This window comes from Trematomus bernacchii, unplaced genomic scaffold, assembly GCF_902827165.1.
Source record: "Trematomus bernacchii unplaced genomic scaffold, fTreBer1.1, whole genome shotgun sequence".
Taxonomy (NCBI): domain Eukaryota; kingdom Metazoa; phylum Chordata; class Actinopteri; order Perciformes; family Nototheniidae; genus Trematomus; species Trematomus bernacchii.
The window spans coordinates 1120043-1138546 of NW_022987683.1; the positions used below are offsets into that span (position 1 = coordinate 1120043).

General features: G+C 38.9%; 4 protein-coding genes and 1 pseudogene across 5 annotated transcripts in view; 4 read left to right on the forward strand and 1 right to left on the reverse strand.

Annotated features, from left to right (window-relative positions):
* LOC117487706 overlaps positions 1–1727 on the forward strand; it is a 1884-nt gene extending 157 nt beyond the window's left edge. Inside the window, exons 2-5 of the mRNA XM_034136354.1 lie at positions 13–711; positions 831–962; positions 1045–1085; positions 1173–1727. Coding sequence (XP_033992245.1) covers positions 13–711; positions 831–962; positions 1045–1085; positions 1173–1298 — 998 coding nt within the window. The 3' untranslated portion in view covers positions 1299–1727. The remainder of the gene's footprint in view (positions 1–12; positions 712–830; positions 963–1044; positions 1086–1172) is intronic.
* Positions 1–2297, reverse strand: part of LOC117487704 (prostaglandin D2 receptor 2-like) — a 25269-nt gene extending 22972 nt beyond the window's left edge. For both annotated transcript variants that reach the window (XM_034136351.1, XM_034136349.1), the window contains exon 1: positions 1721–2297. The gene's annotated coding sequence lies outside the window, so the exon portion shown is untranslated. The remainder of the gene's footprint in view (positions 1–1720) is intronic.
* A 5079-nt stretch (positions 2298–7376) lies between these two features.
* On the forward strand, positions 7377–9382 carry LOC117487730. The gene is made up of 5 exons (XM_034136387.1): positions 7377–7439; positions 7553–8251; positions 8371–8502; positions 8585–8625; positions 8713–9382. Exons 1-5 carry the CDS (start codon positions 7400–7402, stop codon positions 8836–8838), a joined length of 1038 nt encoding a protein of 345 aa, XP_033992278.1. The 5' UTR covers positions 7377–7399; the 3' UTR covers positions 8839–9382.
* A 3304-nt stretch (positions 9383–12686) lies between these two features.
* Positions 12687–14120, forward strand: LOC117487695 (annotated as a pseudogene).
* Positions 14121–16446: 2326 nt separating this feature from the next.
* On the forward strand, positions 16447–18250 carry LOC117487770. Its single transcript, XM_034136430.1, has 5 exons — positions 16447–16556; positions 16684–17385; positions 17494–17613; positions 17708–17751; positions 17845–18250. The coding sequence occupies exons 1-5, from the start codon at positions 16502–16504 to the stop codon at positions 17962–17964; spliced, it is 1041 nt and encodes a 346-aa protein (XP_033992321.1). The 5' UTR covers positions 16447–16501; the 3' UTR covers positions 17965–18250.
* The last annotated feature ends 254 nt before the right edge of the window (positions 18251–18504 follow it).

The following is an 18504-nucleotide window of genomic DNA, read 5'->3' on the forward strand; positions in this document are numbered from 1 at the left end:
TCTCTTATGCAGGTCAGGTGCCAGCTGTAGGAAAAAACTCAAGTATAACTCAGGATAGTGGGATCATAACAGCTAACGTTGGGGAGAAAGTGACTTTGAAATGTAATTGCAAGGACGAATCGGTAATTTTCCTTTCCTGGTACCAACAAATCTTGGGAGGTAAACCTGTCATCATATCAACTCGAATGCGGAACTCAGATGCTACCATCTCCCCCGGGTATAAAGAAAGGTTTGACGTCTTTGGAAATCGTAATGAGGGCAACAACGATCTCACAATCAAAGATCTTCACCTGTTGGATTCAGCAACTTATTACTGTGGGGTTTTAGTTTTCAACGCAAATGAATTCGGAAAAGGAGCTTTCCTTCATGTCAAAGCATCGAAGTCCAACATCAACGTGGTCGTCCATCAGCCGGCGTTGGAGCCACTTCGGGCGGGAGACTCTGTGAATTTGAGCTGTTCAGTGTATGCTACAGAATGTGAAGGGGAGCAGAGCCTCTACTGGTTCAGACATGGTGCGGCTCAGCCTGCAATCGTGTATCCCAGTGATGGACAGTGTGAAAATATCCTTAAAGAAGGGACTGGCATGAAAGATTGCACTTTAAAACTGGCTTTAAAGTCTGTGAGCTCTCCGGATGCAGGGATGTATTACTGTGCGCTGGCCTCCTGTGGGGAGATCGTGTTTGGAAATGGAACCAGAGTGGAGATTTTAAGTAAGTGATTCAAGCTTATATTGCATATTTTGCAAAGAATATTGCCATTTTATATTCTATACCAAAATAGATATACAAAAAAAAGGCATATGACATGTTTTCTTCACAATATGTGTTAGGAGATTCTACCAATCAACGATTTCTCCTGGTGTATTGCCTCAGTTTGGCATTGGCTGTTTCCATTATTGTGATCCTCGCCTTGGCTTGCATTATGTACAAGTTGAAAAAAAAGTCATGCACCGTCTGCAAAGGTAGGACTTTCAGAATAAAAGCTCTTAAACATTTTTAGCTGATTTGACCTAGCTTGATCAGTTGTGTATTTTTGATTTTCAGGAACTGTTTCTCATCAGGCGTGTTCAGCTTCTGATACTGTGGTAGGTGAACTTTAAAACTGAAGCCAAACATCTACTTTCTTCTAGGACTATATTTCACACATAATTTGTATTTTTTGTCACTAACAGAGCCAAGATGCAGACATTCTCCATTATGCTGCTCTGAGTCTGAACCGATCCAGAGAACGACCTCACCATGAAGACAACGTGGAAAGTGTTTGTGTCTACTCTAAAGTAAAGAGCAGGAAAGTTTGAAGTACAAAACGATCTATTCTTCCTGTCAATCCATCGCAAGACTACACTTGACTATGTTCAGTATTAAATAATGTTGAATGAATTGAACATGTGAAATATGTTCTAAGATGCCATTTGCCAAGACTATAAATCCCTTTAGAGATATATACAAAGCAAGCTCATAAAAAAAACCTTTAGTCTATTAATATCTTCCTTTGCCAGAAACAGAAGCATTGGTTGCACCTTTCAATCTAAAGCCGCCCCTCTTCGTTTACTTTTCACTCCTGCGGTAAAGGTGGTGTGAACAACAGAGTAGAAGTTTCCATCAGTGGAAACAACAGTTCTAGCAGCGCATGAGCACAGGAAGACTGGCCTTTGTGCAACTAGGGTTAGGGTTAACACCAATGACTTGTCAAAGATTATGTTAAAGAATTGTCACATACCTATAACTCCAACGGTCCAGATATATTTCTTAGCTCATGTGAAGTCTGGTTTGATTGAAGCTTTCAAGTCATTCTATTAAACTTAGTTTTAGTCATCTGTCACAGCTAAGTTTCACAGTTTCATTTCCCCAAAACTCATCTGTCCAAGTTTGACCCCAAGACAAGCTTTTCTAGGAAATTTGTAAAGAATGGAATTTCCAGAACTCTTGTCGTTGATAGAGATACAAAAACATCGGTATTCTCAGATAAAAATACTAAACAACATTTTATTTTTCCCATTTGGCTGGGCAATATGGCTCCAAATACAAAGAGCATATTATGTAATACATTATATGCAAGATATATGATAGTGTCAGTCTGGATACAATGAACAGTATGTGAAATTGCAAACAATAAATAAAGAGCATCATAAATGTAAATAAGAATACTTGAGTAAATGATATCTTTACAGTGTTATTGGCCCATCTTTCAGTCACTTATTCTTTTCAAATGACCTAACTAGCATTTTCCTTGTTTCAATTAAAGCATAGTGTGTCTTTATCTATACCAATGATATGACAAATGTCTGGACAAAATAAATAAGATGTTACTTTCAGCTAAAATCTACGTTTCAGTTTTTGGCTAAAATGTGTCTTTTGGAATATTACTGGTTTTGACTGATGAAAACACGTCTAACACTAGAGAGAACGGTCAAGAACTAACAGGCTAGATGCATCAAACAGTCATGGAAAGTCAAGAGGATGCTGTCTGATCTGAGTCCCTCCTCGTCACAACCTCAAACCACATCCATTTTGCACATTGTCATCTTAAGATAGTCTCCTTATCTATTAAGATTACACTCTTCCTAAATATAGCAAATTCATTTTGTGTCCAATTTCCAAAGATATCTCGGAAAACACGCCAAATGTTTATTAATTAGTTTAGATGTATGATTACCTAGAAGAGCATCAGGACTGTTTTAGGCATATGATAGCTATGTGACAACGATTAACATGATGATTCAGCCTCTATGGAGATAGACATATGTGTATCGCTTACGCAGGCCTTAGCTAATCTGAACTAAGCAAAAACTACTGCTTTGAACCAGTATACCTCCATCGGATGACTGTAACACTCTCTTGTATATAAGCTTGAGTTGGTCTTACCCTGTTTAAAGCTCTGAATGTGGCTAAAGAGGTATCCAAAAAAATGAAGCATTGCATTTTCATAAAGTAAGGATGCTCAAAAGAGAAAAGAATTACAGTCAATGTGAAACAACAGTCGGAAATACTGAAACTTTAAGACCCAATTGTATTTCTTTCAGAATTTGAAAAGCTCCAGAGTGACAGAAGACATTATCCAACTTTTTCCCCAGATGTTTTTACATTTAAACTAAACTCGGTGGATTCCACGTTTAAATTCAACATTAGGCCTGTTGCTTCATTTCAGTTTGATGTCTGCAGTTAAGCTTTTGGTCTGTAGGGAGCAGCATTCCTCCTACTGTATGATTCTTACACTGTTCCACCATTTTGCTTATCTGGTCAAACAACAGTTACAGATCGGCGTGACCACAAGATAGATAAGATCTGAAAGTTAAGTTATTTAAAGTGCACACCACAAAGACAGTGCATTTTCAAAGACACATTGATTTTGTGTGTTCCCCCCACAGACTTAATATATTTAGAGGTATTGTTGTGGTAACCAGACATACTTTTTGTTTAGACCCAGTGCACCATATTTAACATGAAGGCAACACGTTGAGTCACTATGCAATCAGAAATCCTCACTTTGATGGTTTTTAGAAGATAAGTTTGGTCAAAATAAACATTTTGTTTTGAATTTCAGCTGCGAAATGTCCTCAAGCTTTGAATGATCTAACTATGCATAATTATTATTTATCATATTATAATTACTAAGTTTAGAACTGTTGTAGAAGTTTGCCGTTTTGTCCAACCTTTGACTTTTTTGTCTCAAACACTCATATATTTAGTGATGTGTTTCTAAGTACTGCTACTCACTGAGAAAAAAGAGAAGAAAGGAAAAGAAAGTTCCCGCTCTGGTCTGCTCGCTCACATCAAGTTCAATCTAAGGGGTTTTGTTGCCCTCCCCTCCCGACAACAAATGTGGTTGTATTCACAATGACGCCTTTACTTCTTACTAAAAGCCAATACTTACAGCCGCAGTTCATACACATAACTAGATACAGATGAAAAGGCGCTGGTACATCTAACTCAAAGGTTAGATGTACCAGGTTGGTCGCCTTTACTTTCTCTTTTCTACAAACACGTGTTCTTTTATTCTAACTAAAGGTTGTCTTGGTGTCTCTTCTTTTGATATATGTTTTGATAAATATAAATAAATATACATGCAATGTGTATATAGTCAAATGCCACTTTTGTTAAACAATGCAGAAGTACAAAGGAAGTATATCTGTTAACTGACCTGGTTTACTTTTAATGCCAGTATTGAAGTGGTGGAAAAATGAAGTATTGCCACAATGGCTGCCCAATGTGGTGCTTTAGTAACCAGCTCATATTGTTTCTGACCTATTTCAAGAGTTACGACAAACAAACAAATAAATGTAACTCTACTGTTTTTATCGCTTCAACATTTGGTGTAAAACCACAGTCAAAAAATATATATGAAGAGTGAAAACTGTGCTGGTCAGATTAGATCAGTATTGTACTAAACTACTCTATATCTTCTTATAGAATAGAAAGTAGGCTAAATAGAAAGTATGAAAATATATTTGGTTTGAATGTGTTGTAATGAACTACTTGACCAAATGTTCAAGTTGTTCAAAGTTCATCAGGAGGAATCCTAAATTCCTTCAGCACAAACACACAACAGGACTGAGCACTTAACTCCAAATGACAAAGAAATGCAATGAAGACTGAAGAGTTTGACAAGCTCAACCTGCCAAAACCACGTTGAACAATTATTCTCAATAAAGCAGTTCCACCTCGTGTTGTTTGTACTAAATAAGTGTTAACTTTAAGATGTTTAACAAACACTGTTGCTTCCTCTTTGCATTGTTGCCACATGGTCTGACTCATATTCTCTTGAAATAAGAATGGGAGGATCTATTTTCCATTTCAGCTTTGACTTGTTTGTGAAACATTAGGCCGTCACTTTGCACAACTCAGGAAGCGAGTTGGTCAGTCGGTTTTGTTAAAGCTTGTGCATACAGACCACAAACATCAAAGGACATTTCAGTCACACGCAGAGGGGCTGCTTTGGTAGATCGACTGCAGGAGTTGACAGTGCTGTGAAATCTGCAAGGTAGATTAAGAGGGACCTAAACAAAACTATATTATTTTCTTCAGAGTAACGTACAACAACTATGTTGTCTTTTTTACCTAAGCAGAAAGTCAAGCTCCAAAACCCCTGAACCCATTTCCATTGAGATTTTTAGCCAAGTGTTAAGAGTCAAGCACAATTTAAGCAAATCCTCATTTCCTCTAGCCAGCTACTGTCATATAAATTGATAAAGCTAATTGTTGACTTTAGTGAAATGTACATACCATTTTCTGGGAATTGCATGTTGATTTTACCTTACTAAAGTGAAGGGAAACCAACAGCTGTCAACTACAATACATCTGTCAGTCTAAAATGGCAGGAAATGAGTACAACTGTTTATGTTACGCTAGCCAGCACAACACTTTCTAAGTGTAGAATGAACACAGCTATAAGCCAGAGACTCAGATGTACAAAATCTAGTGGGAACCGATGCTAATGTTCCAAAGCTAGGCTAACTAGCTTTGACTTCCCTGCACACTTAAAGACATAATGGCTGCTTCTTTAAAGGGGACCTATCATGCAAAATGCACTTTTGTACGTCTTTTATACATGAATATGTGTCCCCGGTGTTCCAGGGAACTCACCAAGTGTCAGAAAACACAACCCTCTCTCTTTTCCTCCATACCCAAATCTCTAAAAACGGGGCTGCAACGGATCTGATAAAAACTGATACAGATTTGAAAATCCTCTGACGTCAGGAACGAGGAGCTCCGCCTATATGGCCAACTCTCCACCTATCAGGGGAATGAGAGGTTGGGCCACGGCCGGCCATTGCCGCTCGAAAGTGCTGGAGACGCTGTAGTACATATGCCAGGCCTGTAAGTGGCGCTGTAGTCTGCCACAAAAGCAGCGAAGAAGACTTCCCGCGCATGGTTGCCATGGTTGCCATGGTTGCCCTTCTATTTATTCTCCGCTGTGGCTTTTTTTCTCCCTCCCCGAGGCAAGCGTTTGCTCCTGCTGCTTTAATTCAATGCAATCCCTCCCCGTCGAGGCAAGCACTGTAATTCTCTCCGGTTAGTCCACCAGCAGATGACAAACACCCACCTCTCCGCCTCTTCCAAGGAACGAGGGGACCGTGCGGCAGAGTTTCAGTTTCAGTTACTTTCGCCGGTCAAGATGTCCGTTAAAGTTTAAATCTTCCGGACAAAATTTGAAAAGTGCCGGTCAAAGGTCTTCTTTGTTATTTATTGAGCTTTAAAACAAATGAATAATGACTCTATATAATCATATATAAGAATAAAACACGGAGGACGGAGATCTCTTTTTCTCCCCCTCTTCTGACAGCCCAGCAGCTGATCTCAAAGCACGCTCCCCTCTCCTGCAGGGGGGCGTGGTCAGCTGCAGCTCATTTGCATTAAAGCTACGTCACAGAATCAGCCCCTGCAAAAACAGGGCTGGAAAGAGCAAATAGAGCGAAATGAGGCATGGCTAAAATGCATGATCAGTTTGGTATTTTGAAAAAAAAACTAAACAGACATGTTTTATATAGGTATGGCCCTACAATATATTGTTCAAATATAGCATGATAGGTCCACTTTAAGTAAACCACTGATAGTTGTTTGTTTAAAAAATAAGGAGACAGTCCAATATAAAACAGGTATCATTCCTCAGTTTTACCATGTTCCCATGTGCAGCAGATGCTAATGGGAAGCATAGGGTGGTACACATATTATTTAAACTTGACTTCCCAATTAACACATCATCATCTTTGAATAACTTAAAAGATTAGAGGGCCAAAATGCAACATTGAATTGAAGTACAAAAACAATGGCTCGGACCATCTTGTTGCTAGTCTTCATGTGTGGTTTCCTCTAAACAAGATTTGAGATAATGGGTACGTAGGCTATTGTCCCATTAATAAAAGTGATTGCCAAATGCCAGATCTGACCAGGCCTCACTGGCATGATGGGTACAACAAAGAAGACCAACCTGTAACCACAGCCATTAACAGTAAGCATTCAACATTAACTTTAAAGTAGCACTAAAATGGGTTAAATCACCTCCCACACACTGCCTTTCAACTTCCTTAACAACACACATCCCCTAAATCTAATCTTGAAAGAAATCATACAAAGCGTAAAAGCACATCTAAATTGAACAAATAGAATGACATGGCTGAAAATTACAGCATATTGCTCTAAATAAAATCAAAACACAGTGCATGTTGTGAAAAGAACACAACACCAACCTCCACACATACATTTGAAAAATAATTATATGCATGTTGTCACATGTACTGTCCTGCAACAACGATTCACACACCTATAGCCACCTGATCGGAACGTTTTGCAAAAGAACAAACCAGTGAGTGCAGCCAATCACAAACAGCCTTCGTCTCCTATAAGAGTAAAGAGAGCGTCCGTCAACACACAGGACATAAACTGCAGAGCTTCAGGGAAGATGCTACTTTGGATTTTTCTTGTGATTCTTGGTGAAATTTGTGAGTCTTTTACAACCTTTTTGACTTTTTCCGTGTGCATGAATGTAATTTGGAGTGAAAAAAGATAAGGTTTTGGAAGATTAATAATACTTTTATGCATTTCTCTTATGCAGGTCAGGTGCCAGCTGTAGGAAAAAACTCAAGTATAACTCAGGATAGTGGGATCATAACAACTAACGTTGGGGAGAAAGTGACTTTGAAATGTAATTGCGAGGACAAATCGGTAACTTTCCTTTCCTGGTACCAACAAATCTTGGGAGGCAAACCTGTCATCATATCAACTCGAATGCAGAACTCAGATGCTACCATCTCCCCCGGGTATAAAGAAAGGTTTGACGTCTTTGGAAATCATAATGGAGGCAACAACGATCTCACAATCAAAGATCTTCACCTGTTGGATTCAGCAACTTATTACTGTGGGGTTTTAGTTTTCAACGCAATTGAATTCGGAAAAGGAGCTTTCCTTCATGTCAAAGCATCGAAGTCCAACATCAACGCGGTCGTCCATCAGCCAGCGTTGGAGCCACTTCGGGCAGGAGACTCTATGAATTTGAGCTGTTCAGTGTATGCTACAGAATGTGAAGGGGAGCAGAGCCTCTACTGGTTCAGACATGGTGCAGCTCAGCCTGCAATCGTGTATCCCAGTGACGGACAGTGTGAAAATATCCTTAAAGAAGGGACTGGCATGAGAAATTGCACTTTAAAACTGGCTTTAAAGTCTGTGAGCTCTCCGGATGCAGGGATGTATTACTGCGCGCTGGCCTCCTGTGGGGAGATCGTGTTTGGAAATGGAACCAGAGTGGAGATTTTAAGTAAGTGATTCAAGCTTATATTGCATATTTTGCAAAGAATATTGCCATTTTATATTCTATACCAAAATAGATATACAAAAAAAAGGCATATGACATGTTTTCTTCACAATATGTGTTAGGAGATTCTACCAATCAACGATTTCTCCTGGTGTATTGCCTCAGTTTGGCATTGGCTGTTTCCATTATTGTGATCCTCGCCTTGGCTTGCATTATGTACAAGTTGAAAACAAAGTCTTGCACCGTCTGCAAAGGTAGGACTTTCAGAATAAAAGCTCTTAAACATTTTTAGCTGATTTAACCTAGCTTGATCAGTTGTGTATTTTTGATTTTCAGGAACTGTTTCTCATCAGGCGTGTTCAGCTTCTGATACTGTGGTAGGTGAACTTTAAATCAGAAGCCAAACATCTACTTTCTTCTAGGACTATATTTCAAACATAATTTGTATTTTTTGTTACTAACAGAGCCAAGATGCAGACATTCTCCATTATGCTGCTCTGAGTCTGAACCGATCCAGAGAACGACCTCACCATGAAGACAACGTGGAAAGTGTTTGTGTCTACTCTAAAGTAAAAAGCAGGAAAGTTTGAAGTACAAAACGATCTATTCCTGTCAATCCATCGCAAGACAACTACACTTGACTATGTTCAGTAATAAATAATGTTGAATGAATTGAACATGTGAAATATGTTCTAAGATGCCATTTGCCAAGACTATAAATCCCTTTACAGATATATACAAAGCAAGCTCATAAAAAACCCTTTAGTCTATTAATATCTTCCTTTGCCAGAAACAGAAGCATTGGTTGCACCTTTCAATCTAAAGCCGCCCCTCTTCGTTTACTTTTCACTCCTGCGGTAAAGGTGGTGTGAACAACAGAGTAGAAGTTTCCATCAGTGGAAACAACAGTTCTAGCAGTGCATGAGCACAGGAAGACTGGCCTTTGTGCAACTAGGGTTAGGGTTAACAACAATGACTTGTCAAAGATTATGTTAAAGAAGAGTAAATTATATCTTTAGTGTTATTGGCCCATCTTTCAGTCATCTTTTTTTTTCAAATGACCTAACTAGCATTTTTCCTTGTTTCAAGTCAAGCATATTGTGTCTTCATCTATACCAATGATATAACAAATGTCTGGACAAAATAAATAAAGCTAAAATCTAAGTTTCAATTTTTGGCTAAAATGTGTCTTTTGGAATATTACTGGTTTTGACTGATGAAAACACGTCTAACACTAGAGAGAATGGTCAAGAACTAACAGGCTAGATGCATCAAACAGTAATGGAAAGTCAAGAGGATGCTGTCTGATCTGAGTCCCTCCTCTTCACAACCTCAAACCACATCCATTTTGCCCATTGTCATCTTAAGATAGTCTCCTTATCTATTAAGATTACACTCTCCCTAAATATAACAAATTCATTTTGTGTCCAATTTCCAAAGATATCTCGGAAAACACGCCAAATGTTTTCAAATTAGTTTAGATCTTCATAAAAAATCGTTCTCACAGACTACATTAACACTGTAGGGGAAACTGACCATGTGATCATCAAGCGTCATCTCTGGCTATGTTTGGTTAGCCAATCAAATGAATGTAAAGATGTACCTTGCAAACGACCAATTAAAACCGTTCCTTCAGCTACGGTTAAGCCAGGTCCCTTTGAAGTGACTGAGGTGACATATTTCCACTCTCATACACAACCAACATAACTGATGTCTGTAGCGAGTGAGAAACAGAAAGAAGATTTGCACGCCTGTCAAATGGATATTTACCAAAGTTAATGCTAAATCTAAAAACGCCACTGTGAAATGTTCCCCTTTGGTGTTTAGCATGTGGTTACTTTGTAAATCAGAAGCTCATAAAACTCTCTATGTCAAAGTCAATTGGACACAATTGTTACAGCTCCTTCAAGGTGTGGGAGCGAACAGCGGGGTGACCACATGACAACATGTGATTTATAAAAGACACGCTGCATGTGTGCCCACTCTAAGCGTATTCATGATGCCAGTATACTTCCCAGGTTGTTTACTGTAAATGCGCCGATTTCACTGCACATACCAAGACGTGCAAGAATATTTTTTTAGCCTTGTGTGGCCAATCAAACATGAGCTCTCAGTATACCCTGGTCGTGCATTTCTCTAGGACCCTATGCTTGCTTCGTCTTTGTGGTTTCGAACAGGAAGTCTCTGCAGTGTGTTCATGCACAGCATCCGCACTAAAGCCCAGACCCTTTTTCAGAAGATCAGAGGATTGTTTTAGAAATCAAACTAATAAAGTAGTTTGATAAAGTATACCAATACTCTTGACAACTATCCAATTGTCATTTAAATATCAGCCCGGTATGACAGTACACTCAGTATAAGTTACTGTCACCATCATCCTTTTGGGATAAACAATTTATTTTGCTTACTCTTATAACAATTGTTTAAGCCACCTGTTGAATTGCATCAATTATGGGTATAATCAGGGATGCACATAACTGGTACGCAGGTACGCATGCGCGGCAACAATCTGAAATGCGTAACGTCACTTGTGTCACAACGCGCCTTTGCGTACCTGATAGGTCATCAAAACAAAACACATATTTCGCCTACACATGTTTTTTGTCAATACTCAGTGGAGTAAATTATTAGACATGTCCAAAAAAAACAAAGACATTAAGCAGCCACTTTGCCGTTTCGCTCCCTGCTAAAATCTTCAGACTTTCTATGACTGATTGAACTGGGTGCTGGCCGTGCTGCGCAGGACATAACCGACGGACCTGTGAAGCTTCACAGGAGGCAGAGGCTTAGATCACTGGACGACAGAGTTGGTCGCCGTGTGCACAGACGGAGCTGCTGTTAACGTCGGTGTGTACAACAGAATTGTACCAAAACTACGTCAACTGGCTGCGGTGGGAGACTCCCCTGTGCACATTCTGTGCCCCGCGCACACACTGGAGAACTGCGCAAAATCAGCTGATCACAACGTTCACGCTCTGTGGTCAAGCTGCTGCAGTTTTATTTACAACAAAGTGGAGTAAAACACACAGCTGCAAACTTACTCAGGCTGTTAATGGAAGAGTTTGAAATCAGACAGAGGTGGAAGAAGTGTTACTCAAGTAAAATTAGAAAAGTATTATCATCAAAATCTAGTTAAAGTAGCGACAGTAAAAGTAGTCATTTTGCAGATTGGTCCATTTCATAATAATGTATATGATATGTTTTATAATTATTGATCATTAAAGTGTTTAAAAATTAGTTTGAATGACTTTGTATACTGCAGGGTAGCTTGTGGATTTACTCCAGGTGGAACTAAAGTCTGATTTAACACTTGATTATATTTTCACATTATTCATCCACATCTGTAAAGTAACTAAAGGTATTAAATAAATGTAGTGGAAGAAAAGTACATGATTTACCTCTGAACTGTAGTGGAGTAGAAGTACAAAGTAGCATAAAATAGAAATACTCAAGTAAACTACAAGTATCTTAAATTGTACCTAAGTACAGTACTTGAATAAGTGTACTTTGTTACTTCCCACCTCTGAAATCAGATATGACTTCAAGTCATGTGATAATTTCTTAGTATTTGATCCTTCAACTTGGCCTCAGGAAATGCAAGGATTTGCAAGGACAGTTTTGGCAACAAGTTTTGGAGAAAGCAAATCGGAGGCTTACAAAGAGACAGGGAGGTGCATCTTCATCATCTTCATCCTCTAGCATGCAAGAAGTGTAAATAGAGGACAGTGAAGGAGACACTGAGGAGGACAGTGAGGAAGACTGCACTTATTAACACCACGCTTCATGTGGGGTGAGTACCAAACGCTGTCTCCTGGTACTCATCTGAGTAACTCACTAAAAAAGTTATGTGCACACCTGGGTATAATATAAAACCTTAATACTTTATACAGAACCATAGCAATCGATGATAAAAAGTAAAATAATTGCCATTATGGAGATTGATTGCAAGTACGGAATGAAAACTAAAAATCAGATGAGTGGAACATGTCATAAGAAATCATGGGTCTGTCTAAATGCAATGTATTCGGTCAAGCATTGAACATGTGTCCAAATCAGGATTTTAGGCGTCACATCTCGTTAGCCAATCAAACACATAGTCTTCTTTCTGAAGAGAGGAGAGCGTGTTCAGATTAATTCATTCAGTGTAGCATTTTGAATCTCCGTTGTTTGCTTTGTTTCTGACATTCCTGGGAGCCACAGGTGAGTTGTCTGTTGTGCATGCATTTTATATATATTTAATATGATTACCAATTTAGCATGCAGGCATTATGAGGCGTTTATAATTGAATTAAATGTGCTCTTTCTGGATCTTTTTCAGCCTCTTCAGCTCAGATGACTAGTCTTGAATCGTCCATATATGTGCGTCAAGAGTGGTTTTTATTCGGCCACTGTTGGCGACAGCTTGATTTTGCGATGTTTCTATGAAGGTGTTGGAGTGATGTTTTACTGGTACAAGCAAACTCTGGGACAAAGGCCAAAGCTGGTGTCTAAATTCTATAAACATGAACGAAACGCCACCTTTCGCAATGAATTTAAGAACGATCCACGTCTCACACTAGACACAGGCAATGGTAAAAAATCACTGAACAATCTCAGATTTACGCATTTCAGAGTCAGCATCTTACTACTGTACAGGTAGCTATGCAAACCTTTTAGAATTTGTAGATGGTGTTTCTGTCAGTGTGAGGGGTTCAGGCTATATCATCCCAGCTTTGGTCCACCAGTCAGCATCTGAGATCATCCAGCCAGGAGACTGTGAATCTGAACTGTACAGTACACACTGACAGCTGTGATGGAGAACACAGTGTTTACTGGTTCAAAAACTCTAAAGAAAGTCATCCAGGACTCATTTACATCCATGGAGATAACCAGTGTGAGAGGAAACCCAACACACAAACCCACACCTGTGAATACAACCTGCCAATGGAGAACCTGAATCCTTCTCATGCTTTGACCTACTACTGTGCTGTTGCCTCATGTGGACACATACTGTTTGGAGACCAGAAAAAGTTGGATTTAGAACGTAAGTAACATTAAGTAACCACCTTCTCAATATCCTACAGCTTTGTAATCTCTTCTTTTATCTTAAACTACAGATGAACTATACTCTTTTGCCTGGGAAGATTTCTTGATCGGAGCCTTGGTATTCTCAACCATCCTGGTTGCTTTTCTGGTGTATGCAGCGTATAAGATGAACAACAGCAACAGCTGCCAATGTACAGGTGGGCCATCTGTCATTGTGTTCCTTTGATAGAGTGTACTGTATGTATGTAGCCCTATGACTAGTGGAGGGACGACCAGTTACATTTAATTTGAAGAATAAAGTCTACCAAATGAATTCAAGCTATCTACATGTTCTGATAGTGCGCCCCACTTACTAAGGACGCTGGAAACGTTTAAGTGGTCTTGATGTTACAATATGAATTGGCTTTAGCTATGTGTGGTGGTTTATTTTCTTTATGTCTTTTTACAGATTCAGGATGTTCAGCTGCTTTAACCCCAAATGTTCTGGTGAGTATTGTCAAGTATTGCACTACAACAACAATGCATATTTCAGCAACAAGGTAACTTATATTGGCTGAAAATAGCAACACCTTTGCAAATAAAAATGAAAAACATACTGCTTTCAGTAGCTGTTTGGCCTTTTACATTACTGGAACTTATCAACCCATAACCTCGACTTTGGGTCTAAGTTCTTCCTCCAATTTGAACTGTTTTGACTTTTTGGAAAATGTAATACTAAATAACATTTTATCACCAGGATTATCAAGATCCAGACAACCTCCATTACGCAGCTTTGAAGGTCAACAGATCCACAAGACAGAGGGACACCGCACAAAGTGAATGCGTGTACTCCGGTGTAAGGCAGTAAAGCTAATGATATTTCATTTGCACTTTAAAGTGTCTATTATTAAATAATAATAATAATAATAATAGCTTGGATTTATATAGCGCCTTTCATGGGACCCAAGGTCGCTTAACAAAGAAGAATAGGGCAGAAACAAACATAACAAAACAAAAGGCAGTCGGACAACCAGTCAGACAGACAAAACAACAGATAGATTTAGGGGCCAAAGGCCTTAGTAAACAAATGGGTCTTGAGGGCCCTTTTGAAGGCGTCAAGTGTGGGGATGTTGCAGATGTCCGCAGGGAGAGCGTTCCAGAGGGATGCCTTTCTTTGTCAAATTCAACCTTAATATATTTGATGTAAAGTCTAGCCTTGCAATAAACTAATAAAACAAGTGCTCTTAATGGCGAGGTTCAGCTTTATCATTAAGAGTTTGTACATGATAACAGAAAATGACCACGCCCATCTGTTTAACACCCTGTACTGACAAGGGGACACCAAAGTTATATCTAATTTTCAAGGCATCATTTAAGCCTTGACACTAGTACAATGAGCACGATGAGGGGTGAGTTGATGTCATGAGGCAGAAGCAGCACATTGTTTGCTTAGATTTGTTTGTTAAAAAAGATCTGTAAGGTCTTTCTTTGAGCCTCTGTGTGGTTGACACTCAGAAATTATCACTCAATCTACTCTGGTCACGTGCTTCACTAGGACCCTCAGCTCTTTTTTGTATGTGGTTTCAAACAGGAAGTCTCTGCAGTGTTCTCATGCACAGCAGCCGATCAGTATGACTCTTAAGGGCAGACTGTTCATCTGTCTCAAAAGCCTTTGGGGTTTGATACAATCATAAGTACAGAAGCAATATACAAACAACAACTCTTTAACATTTATGTATATGCAGTCAATCGTGAAATAGTTTTTTTCTGTATCTTTTAGCACTGTAACTCTATTGCCAACAACCTTTGAAGGCAGCTTTACGGAGTAGCACTTTGCTGAACGATGTCATAAGCAACGTTACACTGGAAGCAAAACATATCAGTTTTAGCCATGCTAATGACATGGCTCTAGATATGTCCATGTCGATTGGTCAACTGGTCCAACACTTTGATCTATCTCAACAACTATTGGACAGTTTGAAATTAGATGTAGTGCATGCACCCATCATGCCCACACGATGAATCCTACTGACTCTGGTAATAAAGTGATCTTTCCTACAGCACCACCATGACATTGACCTTTTTATTTTATGCAACAACTCAAAAACACTAAAAATGGTTCTTATAAAGTCACATTAAAACGTAGTTGAAATACCATTTAGAGTAGTACAACAAAACAATAGATGGAAAATTGCAAATGGCATTTTGAAACATCAGAAACCAACAATAGTAGTAGTAGTCGAAGTAGTAGTAGTAATCAAGGTAGAAATAAATACAAATATGTCTAAGCTGGTAGGCAGGTAATACAAGTATTTACGTTTTCAGCTAAATTCTCAACAGAACAGAAGGATTTGTTAAAAAATATTATGATGCATGTAAAAGTATATCAGCTTGACATAACATAACGTCAGTTCCTTGCCCTATGTTGAACATAATAGACTTCACTTTACATCATTGCTGGTGAAAGCTGTATGTATCCGTAGTTTATCCTCCCCAATTTCAAATATGATACAAAAAAAGAGCCATTGTGTTCTTCATATACCTTTTTGTTGGGGAATAATTTGCTTAGGTATTTAACCTTTGACATAGTTCATCGTTTTCTCCTCTCACTGTCTCTTTTCCCATGGCATAGGTCTACGGCCTTGGGTATTGCTGCTATCTCTCTTACGGAGGGGCAGCTTGGGTGCATTGTTGTTGCAGTTTATGACCAAGCTGCCATAAGATAGTTTATTGTTCAGGGACATCTAGAGGCCCTTCTTTTCTGGAACGTAGGTTCCCTGGCGCGTTCTTTTCTATGGACGACAGCTTTAGTTGGATTCAGGGTCCATATTTGTTTAGTCTCGCTGATGAGGAATGTTGATTATTACACTCTAAACTAGTTAAAACCTTGATCTGCAGAAGATATCTTTAGAATTGATCTGGCAACCGCAGTGTCACCTCATGGCGACACATTGTCAAATGGCCGTAACTCCATAATAAACCATCAGTGTTTGCCATCAAAGTTCCAGCTCTCCCCGTGTCTCTATGACTTTCGTCTCCATTACTTCAGAAGTTTCCGTCACACCTTTCACGAGTGAATCTTCTAAAGAACCAAATCTGATTCCCTAGATGGCAGTGAACATGTGGTCAGGTTTTTTATAAGTAGGATGTACAATGTCACTTCAGGCTGGCCAATCAAACGCAGTCTTGTGTCTTAAGAGTGGAGAGAGTATCAAGATCATTTTCACTCAATGCAAGAATTCGAACAAGATGACGTCTCCAAAGTTGGTCTTATATCTGACGTGTTTGTTCTTGGGAAAAATCGGTGAGTTGTGCGGATTCAAGTTCTATCTTTTCCCCTTTTTGCAACTCTTAATAGAAATACTTCCAATATTTTTGTATTTAAACATTCTGCAAATCGGAACTAATTGTGTCCATTCATTTAATTTCAGCACAGACTACTGACCCGAAATTACCCTCAAGTGTTCGTCAAGAGAAACATTTTGTATCAGCTAATGCTGGAGAAAATGTGACTTTGCAATGCTTCTATGAAGTTGGTGATACCACTTGGCTTTACTGGTGCAAACACAATCTGGGACCGAAACCAACTCTCCTTTCTTCCATCAATTTGCCTCAAACAAAAAATACTTTTTATGAAAAACTCAAGAACAATTTACGCATCACACTGGATAGTGGAAAAAGTACCTTGACAATTTTGGACTTGCACATTTCAGACTCAGCTACTTACTACTGTGCAACTCTCTCTAACATTGGCTTGACATTTGAGGAGGGCTCTATTATCAGTGTCAAAGGTTCTGGTTTGAACATCCCACTTTCGGTCCATCAGTCAGCATCTGAGATCATCCAGCCAGGAGACTCTGTGACTCTGAACTGTACAGTACACACTGGCAGCTGTGATGGAGAACACAGTGTTTACTGGTTCAAAAACTCTAAGGACTCTCATTTCGAACTCATTTACACCCGTGGAGGCAGTAATGATCAGTGTGAGAGGAAACCCAACACACAGACACACACCTGTGTGTACAACCTTCCAATGGAGAACCTGAATCTTTCTCATACTGGGACCTACTACTGTGCTGTTGCCTCATGTGGACACATACTGTTTGGAGACGGGACCAAGCTGGACTTTGAAGGTAAGCAAATCTCTAAATTATTTAAAGAAAAATAATGTATGTCTAATTTCCGATCACCCACTTTAAACACAAAGCTAACTTTCCGTTTTTGGTGTTTACTCTCTACAGATGGGGTCGACTCTCTTGTGTATTTCTTAAGTGGAGCTTTGGCATTCAACTCCATTCTGGTCGTTTTATTGGCTTTCTTAGTGTACAAGATGAAAAAGAGAAACAACTGTCAATCAATGGGTAACTTGTAATTATTGTATACGTCTGAAAGATTGTTTGCAACCAAAGAAACGTGTTGAGAAATACAAATTCTGTCTTTCCAATGTCTTTCCAGAGTCTGAAGCAAGATTTTCAACTCCCTCTACAGCAAATGCAGAGGTATCATTTATGTAAATAAGTTACATTTTGTAATCAAATACATGTTCACTCCTGTTCAATATCTTTTTCCATTTCTATATATTTTGTTACCAGGGTTACCAGGATGCAGGCAGCCTCCATTATGCTGCTGTAAGTGTCAATGTGCCCAACAGATCAAGACGACAGAGGAACATCCCCAATGATGAATGTGTGTACTCTGGTGTCAAGCTGTAGACAAACCATGTTTCATTACTTTAGTTAAACAGAATTTGATTTAGTAATGTTTTTAAAATGATATAGATTTAGAAGTAGATTTTATAATGTTGTGCTTCAAATGCTTTCTTATGTCCATTGTATTAAAAACTTGCTCAAATATTAAATGGACACTTTGATCTTGAGACAATACATCATGTATATTCACTTCCTCATAGCAATATCTATTTTTTACAATATTCAGACCTCTTTTTAAACATTTTAATCTTGTTCTAAACCACAATAAAGAAATGTGCATTTTACAAGAGTATGTAGCTTTGATGTACCTTCTCTGATCCACACACTTATGGAAATCTAATAGATTTAATATAGCCGTTTGACTACTTAGGACAGGGGTGTCCACACTTTTTTCTGTGAGGGCCACATACAGAAAAAGATACAAAGGGCTGGGCCGCTCACTAGAGGTGAGGCATATTGCCTTATCAGTGAAGTTATAAGTTAGCAAAATCAATCAAATGTAGGTAAATCACGCTTGATACTTGAAAATGCTGTAAGAAACAC

Coding starts and splice junctions, on each gene's coding strand:
- LOC117487730 (XM_034136387.1), top strand. CDS start 7,400: ATGCTACTTTGGATTTTTCTTGTGATTCTTGGTGAAATTT. Junction 8,503..8,584: donor GTCTTGCACCGTCTGCAAAG/GTAGGACTTTCA, acceptor TTTGATTTTCAG/GAACTGTTTCTCATCAGGCG. Junction 8,626..8,712: donor GTTCAGCTTCTGATACTGTG/GTAGGTGAACTT, acceptor TGTTACTAACAG/AGCCAAGATGCAGACATTCT.
- LOC117487770 (XM_034136430.1), top strand. CDS start 16,502: ATGACGTCTCCAAAGTTGGTCTTATATCTGACGTGTTTGTTCTTGGGA. Junction 16,557..16,683: donor TTTGTTCTTGGGAAAAATCG/GTGAGTTGTGCG, acceptor ATTTAATTTCAG/CACAGACTACTGACCCGAAA. Junction 17,614..17,707: donor AAACAACTGTCAATCAATGG/GTAACTTGTAAT, acceptor ATGTCTTTCCAG/AGTCTGAAGCAAGATTTTCA.